At 30.6% G+C, this 19,664-nt stretch overlaps 1 protein-coding gene, 1 long non-coding RNA gene and 1 pseudogene across 2 annotated transcripts; all 3 read left to right on the top strand.

Moving 5' to 3' along the window:
* Positions 1–284: 284 nt before the first annotated feature.
* LOC150025659 (uncharacterized) lies at positions 285–3,092 on the top strand (annotated as a pseudogene).
* Positions 3,093–4,454: 1,362 nt separating this feature from the next.
* On the top strand, positions 4,455–5,114 carry LOC150025660 (uncharacterized). Its single transcript, XM_090294156.1, has one exon. It carries the CDS (start codon positions 4,455–4,457, stop codon positions 5,112–5,114), a length of 660 nt encoding a protein of 219 aa, XP_090150282.1.
* Positions 5,115–5,224: 110 nt separating this feature from the next.
* On the top strand, positions 5,225–6,491 carry LOC137826495 (uncharacterized). Its single transcript, XR_011083509.2, has 3 exons — positions 5,225–5,332; positions 5,484–5,558; positions 6,325–6,491. It is a non-coding gene; the product is annotated as an uncharacterized LOC137826495 (long non-coding RNA).
* The last annotated feature ends 13,173 nt before the right edge of the window (positions 6,492–19,664 follow it).

A 19,664-nucleotide genomic window follows, 5' to 3' on the forward strand; every position in this document is an offset into this window, starting at 1 on the left:
TTTTTCTTGAAATCTTGTTTGTGTTCGAGTCAAGTTAATTGTTATGAATAAAGATGAAAGTATTAAGAATGAAAAGAATCTTGATAGAGTGGTGAGGGTGCACACTCATGACTAGATCGAGATTGTTTTCTATCTTAATTCTAAGTAGCTAGAGTACATTTTAGAGATAAGTTTTGATTGGTTTTTACCTGTTTCGTATGATTATTTCTTTGAAGTTAATTTGTCTTAAAGATGTAGTTGGAAATTTTAGTAATTTCTAACCCAATTCTTTACGTGCTTAGTAGATGGCACGTAGACCACCTACTCCTCCTCCACCAGTAGATATGCCCAACTTAGCTCAGGCAATAGAGATGATGGCAACAACCTTGCAACAACAGAGTGCTACTATGGCAAAACAGCATCAGGATGCCCTTCATCAATTAGAAACAGCTATATTAGCAGCAGAAGCATCTCAGCTTCATCAACAACCCCATACTTTTAGTCTGGAGGATTTTCTGAGACACCATCCACCCAAATTTAATGGCAAGGTAAATCCAGATGGAGCAGACCAGTGGGTGAGAGACATAGAAAAAATCTTTGAAGCTACTCAATGTCCTGAAGAGAGAAAGTTATCCTATGCCATTTATGTACTAACTGAAGAAGCTGAATTCTGGTGGATAGGCATGAAGCAAATGATGGAAGACAAAGGAGAAGATGCCACTTGGGAGAACTTCAAAGTAAGATTCCTGGAGTAGTATTTTCCTGATAGTGTCAGGTATGCAAAAGAAATCGAATTCATGCAGCTGGAACAAGGAAATCTTTCAGTCACTGAGTATGCTACTAGGTTCAAACACCTAGCTAGATTCTACACCCAGACCATGACTGAGGCTTGGAGATGTAGAAAATTTGAGTTTGGGTTGAAGCAAGAACTTAAAGAAGTGGTGATTCCTATGTCCATTAGAGATTTCCCTGCTCTAGTGGAGAAAGCAAAAGTAGTGGAGAGATTGAAAAGTAGTGGAGAGTTTGAAAAGTAGTAGCAGACTTGCTAAGCCTCAAGTGGGAGGACCTTCTAAAAGCATACCTAAATATGAAGATAGAAAGAAACCTTATTTCAAACCTCAATCTTATAGTAGTGGAAGACTCAGTTCTCAATCACCACCTAGTTTCAGATGTTTTCGATGTGGTGGGCCACATGTTGTTAGATTTTGCCCTCATCTAGTGTCAAATGTGACATGTGATAGATGTCACAGGTATGGTCATGCAACAAAAGACTGTCGTTTCCAATTGGGAGCTCCAAATTTTGGCGGAGTGCAGCAAGTACAACAAAATAGTAATCAAAAACCCAAAGTTGTTGGTAGAGTTTTTGCTATTAGTGGAGCTGAAGCTTCACACTCTGATAGCCTTGTTAGAGGTATTTGTTCTATCCTTGGAACACAGTTATCTGTATTGTTTGATTATGGGGCGACCCATTCTTTTATATCTTTTGATTGTGCTAAGAAACTTAAGTTGCCAGTCCGAGAATTAGAATTTGAGTTCGTGGTATCTACACCAACAGAAGGTATTATAGTAACTTCTTCCATGTGTGCTGAGTGTCCAGTAATTATAGATGGGCAGAGATACAAGATCAACATGATTTGTATACCTCTAAAAGATTTGGAGGTTATATTGGGAATGGATTGGTTGTCTGTTAATCATATCCTTATAGATTGTGGTCGGAAGAAGTTAATTTTCCCTAAATTAGAAGGAATGCAGGTTATCTCAGCTCATAAGTTTGAGAGAGAGATACGAGAAGGTGCAGAATGTTTTATGCTCTTGGCTTGTTCTATAGTTATTGATAAAGTACAAAAAGATATGTTTGTAGTTCAGGAGTTTATGGATGTATTTCCTGATGAGATTCCTGGACTTCCACCTAAAAGAGAGATAGAGTTTGCAATAGACTTGATTCCCGGAGCAGGCCCTGTGTCAATTTCTCCATATCGGATGGCACCAACGGAGTTAGCTGAATTGAAGAAACAACTAGAAGACTTATTGGAAAAGCAATTCATTCAACCTAGTGTTTCTCCATGGGGAGCTCCAGTGCTATTAGTGAAGAAGAAAGATGGTTCGTCACGTCTATGCATAAATTACAGACAATTAAAGAAGTTGACAATAAAGAATAAATATCCTCTTCCTAGAATTGATGACTTGATGGATCAGTTGCATGGGGCAGTTGTCTTTTCTAAGATAGATCTGCGCTCAGGTTATCACCAAATTTCAGTGAAAGCGGAAGATGTTCAGAAGACTGCTTTTAGATCAAGGTATGGTCACTATGAATTTCTAGTTATGCCATTTGGGGTGACTAATGCTCCAGCTATTTTCATGGATTATGTGAATCGGATATTCAGACCTTTTCTTGATAAGTTTGTGGTAGTGTTCATAGATGATATCTTGATATATTCTCGTACAAGGGAAGAACATGCAGAACATCTTAGAATCGTCCTGAACATTTTGAGAGAAAAACAGTTATATGCTAAACTTTCAAAATGTGACTTCTGGATGTCAGAAATACAATTTTTAGGACATGTCATCTCTGCACATGGAATATCAGTAGATCCTTCTAAAGTGGAGGTTGTACTTCAGTGGGAACGTCCTAAAACAGTTACAGAAATTAGAAGCTTTGTCGGGTTAGCAGGATATTACAGGAGATTTATAGAAGGCTTTTCTAAAATAGTGGCTCCTTTGACCCAATTGACTAGAAAGGATCATCCTTTTGCATGGACTGAACAATGTGAGAAAAGCTTTGAAGAGTTGAAAAGAAGGTTGACTAATGCTCCTGTATTGACAATCTCTGATACCAATCAGTCTTTTGAAGTTTTCTGTGATGCTTCCTATCAGGGATTGGGTTGTGTTCTGATGCAGAATAAGAAAGTTGTTGCCTACGCTTCTCGTCAGTTAAAGGTGCATGAAAGAAATTATCCAACTCATGATCTAGAATTGGCAGCAGTTGTCTTTGCTTTAAAAATATGGAGACATTTTCTTTACGGAGTTAGTTTTAATATGTTTAGTGATCATAAAAGCTTGAAGTATTTGTTTGATCAGAAGGAGTTGAATATGAGGCAGAGGAGATGGATTGAATTTTTAAAAGACTATGATTTCCAGCTAATATATCATCCTGGGAAGGCAAATGTTGTTGCAGATGCATAGAGTCGTAAAAAGATACAAATGTCTTCGCTTATGATTAGAGAGTTAACATTGATTGAATATTTCAGGGGTATGAATTTGGAGGTTTCCATGTCTTCAAATTGCATTAGTTGTAATACCCTTGTTATAACTAATGAATTTCTGGAGAAGGTGAAGGAGAAGCAGTTGGAAGATTCAAAATTGAAGAACTTTATGGGCTTATTAAATACTAACAAAGCTAAAGACTTATCTTTAGGAGTGGATGGTATTTTGATATTCAAAAATAGAATATGCATACCAGAGGATAATGAACTAAAGCAAACAATGTTATTTGAAGGTCATAAAAGCAAACTCAGTTTACATCTAGGAATGACCAAGATGTATCAAGATCTCAAGAAGTCTTATTGGTGGCATGGCCTGAAGAATGATGGAGCTAAGTTTGTAGTTGCTTGCTTGACTTGTCAGAAATCAAAGATTGAACATCAACGGCATGGAGGCATGTTAACTCAGTTAGACATTCCAGTGTGGAAGTGGGACAATATCTCAATGGATTTTGTTACCCACTTACCACGTACTTTGCGGAAGTTGGCCCAGATTTACATAGATGAAATAGTCAAATTGCATGGTGTACCCTCCAACATAGTTTCAGATAGAGATCCTAGATTCACCTCCAGATTCTGGCAAACACTTCAAGAAGCTTTGGGGACTAAACTCAGACTTAGTTCAGCATACCATCCTCAGACTGATGGAGAATCAGAGAGAACCATCCAGTCCTTAGAGAATTTGCTTAGGGTTTAGGGTTTAGGGTTTCAAAGAAATCAAAGATTGAACATCAACGACCTGGAGGCATGTTAACTCAGTTAGACATTCCAGTGTGGAAGTGGGGTAGTATCTCAATGGATTTTGTTACCCACTTACCACGTACTTTGAGGAAGCATGACTCTGTTTTGGTCATAGTGGACAGGTTGACAAAGACGACACACTTCCTACCTATAGACTTGAGAATCTCTATGCGGAAGTTGGCCCAGATTTACATAGATGAAATAGTCAGATTGCATGGTGTACCCTCCAGCATAGTTTCAGATAGAGATCCCAGATTCACCTCCAGATTCTGGCAAACGCTTCAAGAAGCTTTGGGGAATAAACTCAGACTTAGTTCAGCATATCATCCTCAGACTGATGGACAATCAGCGAGAACTTTCCAGTCGTTAGAGGATTTGCTTAGGACTTGTGTGTTAGATCATTTGGGCAGTTGGGATGAAATTCTACCTTTGGTAGAGTTCACTTACAATAACAGTTACCAAGCTAGCATAGGAATGGCTCCTTTCGAGGCATTGTATGGAAGAAAGTGCAGGAAACCTCTGTGCTGGTTTCGGGATGGTGAAAGTGTGTTAATTGGACCAGAATTAATACAACAAACCAATAAGAAAGTCAAAATGATTCAAGAAAGATTGAAAACATCTCTCAGCAGACAAAAATCTTATGCAGATCAAAGAAGAAGACCTTTAGAATTCTCTGCGGGTGAACATGTCTTTTTAAGAGTTACACCATTCACTGGTGTAGGAAGAGCACTAAAATCCAAGAAATTGACTCCTAAGTTCATAGGACCTTATCAAATTCTCAGGAGAATAGGCCCTGTGGCTTATGAAATTGCTTTGCCTCCTTCTTTAGCTAACATTCACAATATTTTCCATGTATCCCAGCTAAGAAAGTATGTACTTGATCCTAGCCACATTCTAGAGTCTGATTCCATCCAGGTCAAAGAAAATTTGTCGTTTGAAGTGAAGTCAATCAGAATTTTAGATTCACAAGTGAAACAACTTCGTGGAAGAAGTATTCCCATGGTGAAAGTATTGTGGGATCTCACCTCTAGAGATTCCACTTGGGAAATTGAAGAGGTGATACGAGCATCATACCCTAATCTCTTTCTTGGTAAGTTCATTTTCGAGGACGAACATTTTTGTAGTTGGAGATAATGTAACGACACTTTTTTTAAAAAAAAGCAGAAACAGCGTGCCCACACTATCACTTTCTTCTTCATTCTTCCAAATCACTTTCTCTCTCTACCAACTTCTCTCGTCTCCCTTCTCTCTTAATTTCTCACTTCATACCTCATCTATTTTAGAATCTGATCATACCACGCTGTAGCAGAGGAGTTAAGGAACATTTCTACCCGATCAGATTTTCAAACAGAGTAAGTTTATTTTTACTCTAAATATCCTTTGTTCTCTGTTTTTCCTTAGGATTTAGTCATCAATCTTGGTAGGGTCAGTTGAGAAGTTTAATCCTCTCAACTTATTCTATTATATACTGAAATTTTGTTCTGTTTGGATAATTTGCATTAGGCCCGTAAATCTTGAAGCTTATCCAAACGGTGGGGAATAAAATTCTAAAAGTTGCTTGGAAAGCAAGCAATTGAGGTAAGGGAAGCTAAATTTAATTTTTAATAGCACCCTAGGATAGAAGATCTGAATGCGGAAGGGACGTGGTCCCAATATTCAATTTCTCTTGCAAGAATGTTGTGTGTTTATATATTAGGTTGTTTGTTTGTATATTATTTAAATTTGTAAAAATATTATATTTTGATGATTTAGTATTAAAGTGTTATTTTTTTCATGTCAAATAGACTTTTGAATATTGTGGATCAATTTTTGAATGATATTGTATGATGAAATGGTGTGGAATTGAATTCATACATTTGGGATAATGTATGGATTGATGTTTGATGTGTATTAAGTATTGATGCCTATGTGGTAACAGAGATCTCCGAGCTTCACTGATGATCTAAGTCACATAGACTAAGATATCAGGTGGTGAGAAGCTGATGGGGGAGTTCATGCACACCGTGACATATGAGATGCACGACTTGGGTTGTATTGAACTTATCCAGATCCTTTCTATTGGATTCGCTGGTAATCTTTGGATCAGGTGTTAGTCTCTGGTAGGACTTACTTAATACGGGTCTTCCGGAAGACGTTGTTTGTTGAATATTTTGGATCTGTAGATCCATGTGATTGTTTTAATGTTGGGATTTGAAGAAGATTGTATAATTTGAGAAATTGATCATGTAACTTGGTTTTCTCTTTTGATTTAATTGCGTATATTATAAAATTCTATTTTCACTAGCTTACCCTTGCTTTTCTTGTTGTGTTTGAACTGCGATGACTGTACTACGTACACGAGCAGATGATCTTACAGGTGTCTGAGGATCAGAAGAGTTTTAAGGCGTTGATTTTGAAACTTATATTGTAAATATTTGTATTTCTATATGTCTTAATCACGTATTAGGAATGTTTTGAAAAACTGTAAGCTTGTATAGAAATATGTAGAACCGGTATTGTAATAGTTATATGTAAATTATGGGGTGTTACAGTCACGAACATATAATTGTGGCATAAAAGTGAAGAAGACAACATTTTTACAAATGTGACTTATGAATATAATAACAATAGTAATATTAATAATAATAAAAATATTATTATTATTATTATTGTCAATAAAAACAATAACAATAATAATAATCAAAATAAGAATAATAATAATTTTAATAAGAGTAATAATAATCATAATTTGACAACAAATTTTGTATGATGGTGTAGTGGTTACAAGTTATATGTTTACTCATGGGACCTAAGTTTGATTCCGTATAACAAACCGTAATGTAAATGCAACACTTAAAAAATCTTTTCCTAAAACATTAACACAAAAGTATTGTCTATTATACCAATATAAGACAACTATTTTGAAAGCAGGTTTGGTCATAGGAAAAAAATAGTTGCATATGACCTAACTCTACAACTACAAACTTCACAATTGAAAAACCATTATAATTTTTTTCCCTAAAATTAAGATAACGATTTTTTTTACTTTAAACAACATTTTTTTAGTTTTTGTCTAAAATTCATGTAGTGAAGAAAAACATTATTCGATCTAGTTCCATGACACCTTTCACGATTGTTCAAACTAATGTATTTTTAATTTGAAATGTTTTAAAAGATTCAGTTATAGGTTTCAAAAAATATAACTCTAAACATAAAATAAAAATATAAAAACAATAAAAAATAGATTAAAATCATAAAGAACACACTAAAAAGCTTAGCCACAATGGTATACAAAACATATATAAAATACGATAAATATAAAATATAAATATGGTATATGAACAGTAATAATAAATGAATAATATTTTTCTACAATAAATTTCAAACATCCTTATTAAAATAGTAATGTAGATTAAGGTACATAAAATATTTTAAAAATTATATATTATTTGTAACTCAAATGCTTATTTCATATATCTTTTCAAATAACTATTTTATTTTTTATAAAAGAAATTAACTTTCAAACATCATTATTTACTACATATATTATCTCATTTGTTGAGTTATTTTAGTGGTCCTGAAGTTGTAATTTATTCTTTTGGAAGACCTGATGCTCCAATTGTTGACTTTGGAGGTCCTGAAGCTTTTGGTCCTAGAATTTCATAAGTTGCTTTTGGTGGACCTGAAGTTGTAATTTTTGCTTTTGGTGGACATGATCCTTTAATTGTTGACCTTGGAGGTCTTGGAATTCTATCTGTTTCTGAACCTAACATTGTATTTGATGTCTTTGGAGGTCCTAAAGCCCTTGGTCCTAGACTTTCATGAGTTGCTTTTGGTGGTCTTGAAGTTGTAATCTGTGCTTTTTGGTGGACATGATGCTTTAATTGTTGACCTTGGAGGTCTTGGAATTCTATCTGTTTCTGAACCTAAAATTGTATTTGATGTCTTTGGAGGTCCTGAAGCCCTTGGTCCTAGAATTTCATGAGTTGCTTTTGGTGATCCTAAAGTTGTAATATGTACTTTTGGTGGACATGATGTCTTAATTGTTGACTTCGGGGACCTGAAGTTGCATGAGATGATGGTTGTGGACCTAAAGTTACATAAGAGGATCTTGGAGGACCTGAAATTGCATGAGATGGTGTTGGTGGACCTGATGTTCTTGTTGATTTTGGAGGCCCTGAGGTTCTACCTCTGAAGCTGCAACTGCAACTACCAGAACAATTAACAAAGTTACAAAAGTTACAAACATATTCTTCATTTTCTAGAATACATGTGTTTTGATTATGATAAATGGAAGAAAGGTATTAAGTATATATAGGGATAGGTGTGCACCATTGTCAACCTTTGATGAAATGAGTTGTAGTTAACAAAACTTTGCTATGCTGCCAAAAAAAATGGCAAAAGCCTTGATTTTGTTCGGTTCATTTTGTCATTTTCCTTCAACACCTTTCAATGGTTTTTTTTCATGCATTCATAGTTCACGTTTGTTTCATGAAGACGAATTTAATTTTTCTGATATTAGAGGATTAAGAAAAATAATAATCATGAATTAAAAACATAGTTATTGAAATTATGAAGAATTATAATATCATTTATCGGAAAATAGGATACACTTCATAGCAAATTCCAAAGACATTATTTGCATTTACCTTTATTCAATAAATATTATTGAAAACCTCAAATAATTAACATAACAAGATATAATCTACCTATTATGCTAATGAAATTCAGTACACAAATGATCGAACTGTGAAATTTCCACTATCTTTATTTTCTTTATCTATTTACACAGATTTATTGGGTGTGTGTTTAATTATTATTTTTTCAGTTATCAAAATTAAAATATTAATTAATAAAATATTTTTCATAAAAAAATAGATATCATGTGAAAGTAAAGAAATATATATATATATATATATATCATAAAAAAATTATAAAAAATTGTATATTTTATATATCAGAATGACTGGAGTGTGGTCTAAATATTCGGCATTATTTAGGAATATTAATTTAGTTCTTAGTGGTATTATTTTTTTTAAGTTTCATTGAAAATGGTGAAGTATAGGTTGTAAATATTTATTGTTCATATCCCTGTTTTGTTTCAAAATCTTTGAATTGTGATGACGCAGGAATTTATTAGAATTTATGTTTGTTTACACTATTTAATTTCTCATATTTATTGTGCGAAACATGCAGATGTCATGCATTTGATTTTTATTTTTACTTTTAAAATTTAAAAAATAATGTTTTTTTAATTATGCTAGTGATATGAAAGATTTATTGAATTTTGTTAGCATTGATGGGATTGTAATTGGCCTTAAGTAATATAAGTTTTAGTTATTTAATAAATTAAATATATTTTAATAATATTAAATTTTGAAGGAAAAAGTAGTGACGAGAACGAGACATGGTAAATATGTATATACTTATCATTATTTTATAATTAATTTAAAAGGTATTTCTCATATCCAGAGTGGTACACGATTAATACAAATATTTTCTACCAAAATTATGATGAATTCTTAAAATACACCTCAAAATGAGTTCATTTGTCACTCATACGTGATTGACTATAAATAAAAATTATTTTAATATAAATCCTACACAATAAATTACTTAAATTTAGAAAAAAAAATTTATAAATCATTTTCTTTTATAGATTTAATTATTTTTTATTTATAAATTAGTTTTTATTTTTAACCAATTTATATATCATCTATATTAAAAGAATATTTTACTTTTAAGCAACTCTTATATTTAAAAAAAAAAAAGGTTTTACACTATTAAGAGAAGAATCAATTATTATTTTTAAAACTTTAATAAACCTCATAAATTTTTGTTGTAATTCTCAAACAACTAATTATAAAAATGGAAAGTAAATGCTCAATTAAAAAAATAATAAAAGAGTTTTAATGGAGTTTATTTAGCGGGAGTTAATACAATTCTAGGAATTAATTTAATTAACGGAAGTTTTTTTTTACATTCGTTACCTTCCAAAGTTTTTTTACCTTCGTTAAATTTCGAAAGTTTATTTTAAAACCTCAGCAAAATAATTGAGGTTTTTTTAACCTTCGTTACATTTCAAAGATTTTTTAATATAAAACCTCAATAAAACACTTCAAATTTTTCAAACTTCAATAAATATAGTTAAATTTATTTATAAATAAATAATTAAAAATTATATAGTTTTAATAATTTTATAATTAAATTTTCTAAGGTTTTGAACACTATTATTAGTGTCTCCAAATCCTACATAATTGAGACACAAAATTAAATATTAATTAAATAGTGTGGACAAAGAGGTTTTAAATAGACACTAAAATCATAAAAAAAAAATAGTTGTGTTCCCCATAGTCCCCACTAATTCATTAACAACCTTTGAATTAGTGTCAACTTAATTGGACACTAAACTCACTCTAAGTATCAATTTAGTGTCTCCCTTTTACTGTTATTGTGTGGATTCTTTTGGAGAGGCTAATATTATTATTTCTTGTAGTGTATATATTATACAACTTTGTTTTTAAAATAATTTAAAATATATCTTTAATATCTTTTAGAACTTTTTATATATATATATATATATATATATAATATTCAAATTAGCAATATATTCCATCAAACACAAAACCATAAATACCATATATATATATATATATATATATATATAAAGATATTCAACAAATGAAACAACAATTGATACTTTCTACAAAACTCATCATGAGTATATATCATTGAGATTAACATTTGATTCAAACCAATGTTTTTGTTTACAAACGAACCTAAAAATAGTGAATGATGGTAAGTTTCATTACAACCCAAATCGCAAAATTGCACATTTCATAGAGTGAAAGAATTCCTCCTTGAGCTTCTCATCACCTTATATAGCAAGGCCGTTTGTTTTTTAATTTCAAGTTGTATATATGTGTTTTACTTTCACTGGGACACCAAAAAGTTAGAATATTTTTTTATGCAAATTCTTTAGACTTTAAACCATTACACTATTTTTTACTTCAGGTCACGCTGACATGTTAATGGTTTAAAAAGTGTTGCCTAAAATACGAATAAGTAATAGTTTTTAATTGTTGGCTACATAATAAGATTTATTTGACTTTGACTCAAAGTATACGGGGAAAATGTTGTCTCTTTATTTCAAGCAACGGGTTAATAAAATTTGTACAATTATAGACAACACCTTTTAAAATGTGGGTGTTGTAAACAACATTTTAGGCCCAATTTTCTAAATTATGGGTAATTTAGACAATACTTATTATTTGTTTGGATTTAATAAATCATATGCATAGACGCAAGAACGTAGTCACACTGAACTAGGTCAGACTTATATAATTGTTCCTTAAACATAGAAAAGACAATGATTTTACAAATGTAGTGTGAGAACTAGCAAAGACCATGTTTGTAAAATTGTTAATTATTTAAACTACAATTTTTTAAGTATTTTCTTTAGAATATGTAAGCTAAACAATAAAATTCTCGCAAAAAAGTGGTCACATCCATTTAATTGTGGCATAAAAGTGGAAAAGACAACATTTTTACAAATGTGGCTTATGAATCACTATATAACAATATTATTATTAATAGTAATAAAAATATTAAAAATAGTAATAATATTATTATTATCAATAACAACAATAATAATAATCAAAATAAGAAGAATAATAATAATCATAATAAGAGTAATAATAATCATAATTTGACAACAAATTTTGTTTGGTGTAGTAGTTATAGGTTTTATGTTTACTCATAAGACCTAGGTTTGATTCCCTATAACAAATAGTAATGTAAATGCAACACTTAAAAAATCATTTCCTAAACATTAACATAAAAGTGTTGTCTATTCTACCAGTATAAGACAACGATTTTGAAAGCGGTCACAAGAAAAAAAGGTTGCTTATAACCTAAGTCCACAACTGAAAACCCATTATCAAATTGTTTTTCCTAAAACTAAGACAACATTTTTTTTCCTTTAGACAATATTTTTAATTTTTTTGTCTAAACTTAGTGTAGTGAAGAAAGACATTATTCGATCTAGTCTAATGACACCATTCACCATTGTTCAAACTAATGTGCTTTTTAATTTGAAATGTTTTAAAAGATTCAGTGGTAGGTTTCAAAAATTATAACTCTAAACATTAAACTAAAAAAATATATAAAAAAATAGATAAAAATCATAAAGAGCATACTAAAAAGCTTAGCCACAATGGTATACAAAACATATATAAAATATGATAAATATGAAATATAAATATAGTATATGCGCAGTAATAATAAATGAATAATATCTTTATACAATAAATTTCAAATTCTGTTAAGGTCATGAAGTGTGCTTAGGGACCCTTGTATGTGGTATATTTGTATTATCTGTTTTATCTGTGAAGTTGCATTTACACATGCAAGATTTTAACCCTTAAGAAGCATATGCAATGATTGATGCTTATCTGGTTATAATAATTCAGTTACACGTGTAAATGCTAGTTAAATGGGAGGTATGTATATAAGGGTGGGGACACTCCTGAAGTGTCCCATTTTCAATTTAATTTATTTTTTGTTGATAAAAAAACAATAAATTTCAAACATCATTATTAAAATGAGTAATGTAACACAATAAATAATTATTTGTCTTTCACAGAGACCATAAGTTAGAATGTTACTGATATATTATAACTTCAAATTTAGTTTTTTTTTTAATTTATTATACTTATTATCATTTATTGGTTTACATTTGATTGTCTCACAAGTGAACTAATGAGAGAATTAGACACGTTAAATATGGTTAGAGAAGAAACTCATACTCATTCATTTTGGTGGTTCTCTATGATGAAAGTTAAGTGAAAAAAATAATTGTATAATGCTTATTTTCTCATGTTGAGAAAAGGCAAAGTTAATTTTTGGTGTGTATTATTCTATTATTATAGCTTCTTCTTCATTACATACAATTAATCTATGTGACAAAGATGTAGGTCAAGGCACATAAAATATTTAAAAAGTTATATATTATTTGTAACTCAAATGTTCATTTCATATATATTTTCAAACAACTATTTTATTTTTTAAAGAAACTAACTTTCGAACGTCGTTATTTACTACATATTATTATCTTCTTTGCTTTGAGTTGCTTTTGGTGGTCCTAAAGTTGTAATTTAAGCTTTTGGTGGTCCTGAAGCTATAATAACTATTTTTTGTGCACTTGATGCCTTAATTGTTGACTTTGGAGGTCCTGAAGCCCTTGGTCCTGAAATTTCATGAATTGCTTTTGGTGGTCCTGAAGCTATAATAACTGTTTTTGATCCACTTGATGCCTTAATTGTTGACTTCGGAGGTCCGGAAGCCCTTGGTCCTGAAATTTCATGAATTGATTTTGGTGGTCCTGAAGCTATAATAACTGTTTTTGATCCACTTGATGCCTTAATTGTTGACTTCGGAGGTCCTGAAGCCCTTGGTCCTGAAATTTCATGAATTGATTTTGGTGGTCCTGAAGCTATAATAACTGTTTTTGATCCACTTGATGCCTTAATTGTTGACTTCGGAGGTCCTGAAACCCTTGGTCCTGAAATTTCATGAATTGCTTTTGGTGGTCCTAAAGCTATAATAACTGTTTTTGATCCACTTGATGCCTTAATTGTTGACTTCGGAGGTCCTGAAGCCCTTGGTCCTGAAATTTCATGAATTGATTTTGGTGGTCCTGAAGCTATAATAACTGTTTTTGATCCACTTGATTCCTTAATTGTTGACTTCGGAGGTCCTGAAGCCCTTGGTCCTGAAATTTCATGAATTGATTTTGGTGGTCCTGAAGCTATAATAACTGTTTTTTGTGCACAAGATGGTGGTTTTGGACCTGCAGTTGCATGAGATGGTGGTTTTGGACCTGCAGTTACATCAGAAGATCTTGGAGGCCCTGAGGTTGTGACCTCTACCTCTGAAGCTGCAACTGCAACTACCAGAACAATTAGCAAAGCTAAAAAAGCTACAAACACGTTCTTCATTTTCAAGAATTGATGTGTTTTGATTATGATAAATGGAAGAAAGGTATTAGGTATATATAGGGATAGGTGTGCACCATTGTCAACCTTTGATGACATGAGTTGTAGTTTTTGCTAGCTGCCAAAAAAAAATGGCAAAAGCATTGGTTTTGTTCGGTTCATTTTGTCATTTTCCTTCAATCAATACCTTTCAACTCTTGCTACTTTCATGCACTCATAGTTCACGTTTATTTCATGAACATGAATTTTTTTTTATATTAGAAGATTAAATAAAATAATAATCATGAATTAAAAAATTAGATATTGAAATTATGAAGAATTATAATTTCATTTATCCGAAAATATGATACACTTCATAGCAAATTCCGAAGACATTATTTGTATTTACCTTTTTTTTTCATTAAATATTATTGAAAACCTCAAATAATTAAATGTGTGAATATATTATAACAAGATATAATCTACCTATTATGCTAATGAAATTTAGTACACAAATGATCGAACCGTGAAATTTCCACTATCTTTATTTTCTTTATCTATTCACCAGTGAAAACACAGATTTATTTGGTGTGTGTTTAATTATTATTTTTCAGTTATCAAAATAAAAATATTAATTAATAAAATAGCTTTTACAAAAAAATAAATAGATATGGTGTGAAAGTAAAAAAATCATAAAAAAGTTATAAAAAATTGTATATTATATATATATATATATATTTATTTGTGTGTCTGTATGGGATCTAAATATTTAGCATTATTTAGGAATTTTAATTTAGTTCTTAGAGGTATTATTTTTTTTAAGTTTCACCGAAAATGGTGAAGTATATAGGTTGTAAATATTTATTATTCATATCCCTGTTTTGTTTCAATGTCTTTTGTGATGACGCTGGAATTTATTAGAATTTATGGTTGTTTTCAGCATTTAATTTCTCATATTTATTGTGCGAAACATGCAGATGTCATGCATTTGATTTTTATTTTTACTTTTAAAATTTTAAAAATAATATGTTTTTTTAATTATGCTAGTGATATGAAAGATTTATTGAATTTTGTTAGCATTTATGGGATTGTAATTGGCCTTAAATATAAGTTTTAGTTATTTAATAAATTAAATATATTTTAATAATGTTAAATTTTGAAGGAAAAAGTAGTGACGAGAACGAGACATGGTAAATATGTATATACTTATCATTATTTTATAATTAATTTAAAAGAAATACAAATATTTACGATATAAGTTTCAAAATCCGTAGACACCTGAGAGATCATCTCAGACACCTGAGAGATCATCTCAGACACCTGAGAGATCATCTCAGACACCTGAGAGATCATCTCAGACACATGTAAGATCATCTCAGACACCTGTAAGATCATCCGCTTGTGTACGTAGTACAGTCATTGCAGTTCAAACACAGCAAGAAAAGCAAGGGTAAGCTAGTGAAAATAGAATTTTATAATATACACAATTAAATCAAAAGAGAAAACCAATGATCAATTTCTCAAATTATACAATCTCAATCACATAGATCTCACATGGATCTACACATCCAAGATATTCAACAAACAACTTCTTCCGGAAGACCCGTATTAAGTAAGTCATACCAGAAACTAACACCTGATCTAAAGATTACCAGCGAATCCAACAGAAAGGATCAGGGTAAGTTCAATACAACCCAAGCCGTGCATCTCATATGTCACGGTGTGCATGAACTCCCCCATCAGCTTCTCACCACCTGATATCTTAGTCTGTTACCACATAGGCATCAATACTTAATACACAACAAACATCAGTTCATACATTATCCCAAATGTATGAATTCAATTCCATACCATTCTGTCATACAATATCATTCAAAAAGTTATCCACAATATTCAAAAGTTTATTTGACATAAAAAAAATAACACTTTAATACTAAATCATCAAAACCCAATATTTCCACAAATTTAAATAATATATAAACAAACAACCCAATATAAATAAACACACAACATCCCTTCAAGAGAAATTGAATATTGGGACCACGTCCCTTCCACATTCAGATCTTCTATCCTAGGGTGCTATTAAAAATTAAATTTAGCTTCCCTTACCTCAATTGCTTTTTTTCCAAGCAACTTTTAGAATTTTATTCCCCAGTTTGGGCAAGCTTCAACTGAGCCCACCAAGATTGATGACTAAATCCTAGAAAAAACAGAGAACAAAGGATATTTAGAGTAAAAATGAACTTATATGATCAGATTCTAGAATAGATGAAGTTTGGGAGAGAAAATTAGGAGGGAGGGAGAGAAAAAAATATGGAGGGAGAGAGAAAGAAAAAGAATGGTACTGTGGTGGGAAGAATTTTTATTGTAATTGTCAAACAACTAATTATAAAAATGGAAAGTAAATGCGCAATTAAAAAAATAATAAAAGAGTTTTAAAGGAGTTTTAATGGAGTTTATTTAGCGGCAGTTAATATAATTCTAGAAATTAATTTAATTAACGGAAGTTTTTTTAACATTCGTTAACTTTCAAAGTTTATTCTAAAACCTCATTAAAATAATGGAAGTTTTTGTACGTTCGTTAAATTTCAAAAGTTTATTTTAAAACCCAGTAAAATAATTGAGATTTTTTTAACCTTCGTTAAATTCCAACAAAATTTTAATATAGAACCTCAATAAAACACTTCAAATTTTTCAAACTTCAATAAATAAATATAGTTAAATTTATTTATAAATAAATAATTAAAAATTATATAGTTTTAATATATTTTATAACTAAATTTTATAAGATTTTGAAAGTGTAACTTTACATTCCAAATAAGTTTTCTAAAGTTTCAAAAATTTATTTTAAAAGTAAAATAACTTTGAATAATAAGTATTTCAACTACTAATCTTGGATAATAAGTATTTCAACAGTATTTGCATATTTCTTATGATTTTCATATTTCTTATGATTGATGATAGTCGATTTATATAATTTCTAGTCTTTTTTTACAAGCTCATTTTTCAAAAAACCTAACTTACGTTTTTTAGATTTTGATGTATGTATATTTTATGTGCAATTTTAGTTTTAATTATAATTGTTAAAATTTAATTCTCATAATTTTGAAATATATTAAATCAAGGCTTTTATTTTAAAATGCATCCAATAATTAATTTACTGTGAAAGTGAGAAGTAATAAGCTAATTTATCCTCGAAATATGTTCTTGCAATCTTTGAAGCCCTTGTATCCAATAACACATATGGCTTTGAAGCCCACTGTTAATATATTTAATTTTCTATTTTAAATTATTGGGCTTTGTTTGTTTGACCCAACTTTCCTTTTTCTGTTTCAGCTAGGTCTTAATCTTTTTCTTATATATACACCATGTATTTTACTCTCTAATAGACAAGTGAATAAAAGTTTCTTTTATATTTAAAAATAAAAAAATAAAATTGGAGATCCCACATCGACTAGAGATTAGAGTCTTTCATTGTATATAAGTGGGTGCAAACCTCAACCCTATGAGCCGGTTTTATGGGGTTGAGTTAGGCTTAAAGTCCACTCTTTCCTAATATGGTATCAGAGCCATTTCGAGCCTATCCTAGCGAGTGTTTCTGTTGGGCCTATCGTGCCACCCGCTATCGGGCCGCTATCGGACCACCCAAAATATATAGTCTCACGCACGAGTTGGCAGTCTCGGCGTGAGGGGGGTGTGTTGGAGATCCCACATCGACTAGAGATTAGAGCCTTTCATTGTATATAAGTGGGTGCAAACCTCAACCTTATGAGCCGGTTTTATGGGGTTGAGTTAGGCTTAAAGTCCACTTTCGTAATACCCACATCTAATAGATAATACAATTATTTAGGATATATAAAGTTGGGAAAGTAAGGTGATGGAAGAAGCAATATTGGAATAAGAAGAATTGACATTGGTTTGATATATTAATTTTGATTTTGATTATTTTCTTTTATACTTTAGCGACTGAAATATAATATTATTATTGATGTAAAACCTTTTTATTTTATTTCACTAAATAATTTTTATAGTATCTTGATTTTAGTTCTTATTTCAATGTTAATGTAATTAAAATAACATTACAATAACATCTTTTAAATTTATCAATAATCTTAACATTTTTTTTATTTGACTAAGAATGATTACATGAAGGAGTAATACGTTATTTTAGTCATTAAAATTTCCTTTTAAACTACAATGTCATATAAATTTTTGTTATTAAATAAAAATTATTGCAAAATTAATTTTAGGAGTATAGTCACATTTAAAGAAAATTTTAGTGAAATACAAAAAATATTGATTATGTAAAAAATAATATTTTATTTCACTCACTAAAATATCCAAACAAATAATAAATTAAAAAACAAATTTTACTAGAAGAAAACATTTAATACAAAATGATAAAGTTAAAATTGCTAATTAGTTATTAAATATATTACCTAAATTAGATAATATTTTAGAGAATAAAAAAATTATTAGTATCTAATTAGACATCAAGGATCTAGTTACCAACTTTAGAATATAAAGTAATTTATAGCTATAATATAACACTCCAAAAATACTTTTAACTATTACTTTACAAGTTCTACGGGTTTCTCTACAAATTTGGAATTCTTTCAAAATATTCTTATTAGAAGATTATGACTTATAGAAATACAAATATTTACAATCTAAGGTTCAAAACAACATTCTAAAGTCCTTCAAACTCTTCGACACCTATATGATCATCTACTCGTGTACGTAGTACCGTCATAGCAGTTTATAACACCCCATAATTTACATATAACTATTATAATAAAAGTTCTCCCAGTTTCTATACAAACTTGGAGTTTTTCAAAACATTCCTAATACATGATTAGGATTTATAGAAATATAAATATTTACTATACAGGTTTCAAAATCAACACCCTAAAGCTCTTTAAACCCTCCGACACCTGTAAGATCATCTGCTCGTGTACGTAGTACAGTCATCGCAGTTCAAACACAACAAGAAAAGCAAGGGTAAGCTAATGCAAAGAAAATCCATAACATAATTCATGGAAATAGAACCAATTTAGACTAATAATTTATAAACATTTCTTTAGTAATTGCATGTAAAATTCCAATACCAATTCCATCATTCATATAGATCACACATGGATCTATTTTCAATCACAATCATTGGATTTCATTTCAATCCCACTTCGTCTTCCGGAAGACTCATTAAGTATGCCCCTACCAGAGACTAACACCTGACCCAAAGATTACCAGCGAATCCAATAGAAAGGATCAGGGTAAGTTCAAACATCCAATACCGAGTGTCTACAGTGGGACCCGGTGTGTATGAACTCCCTCTCAGCTTCTCACCACCTAATATCTTAGTCTACATGACTTAGATCATTAGTGAAGCTAGAGGATCTCCGTTAAACATAGGCTTTTCATACTTAACGTACCATCAAACAACAACTCATACATTATCCCAAATGTATGACATCAATTTCATACAATTTACATCATTCGTATATAATACATATCATTCAATCACATAACATTTAAAAATTCATATCATTCCAGAACTTTTCCAACGTCAGAAACAATATTTAACTCTCAAACTCTCAAAATATAATATTTATAAATTTTAAATAATATATAAACAAACACACAATATATAAACAAATAACACCCCTGCAAGAGAAATTCAATATTGGGACCACGCCCCTTCCGCATTCAGATCTTCTATCCTAGGGTGCTA

Source organism: Phaseolus vulgaris, chromosome 8, assembly GCF_051622355.1.
Source record: "Phaseolus vulgaris cultivar YP4 chromosome 8, ASM5162235v1, whole genome shotgun sequence".
NCBI lineage: Eukaryota > Viridiplantae > Streptophyta > Magnoliopsida > Fabales > Fabaceae > Phaseolus > Phaseolus vulgaris.

Excerpts from the sequence above, each read along its gene's own strand:
- LOC150025660 (XM_090294156.1), top strand. The coding sequence starts at position 4,455 with ATGGCTCCTTTCGAGGCATTGTATGGAAGAAAGTGCAGGAAACCTCTG.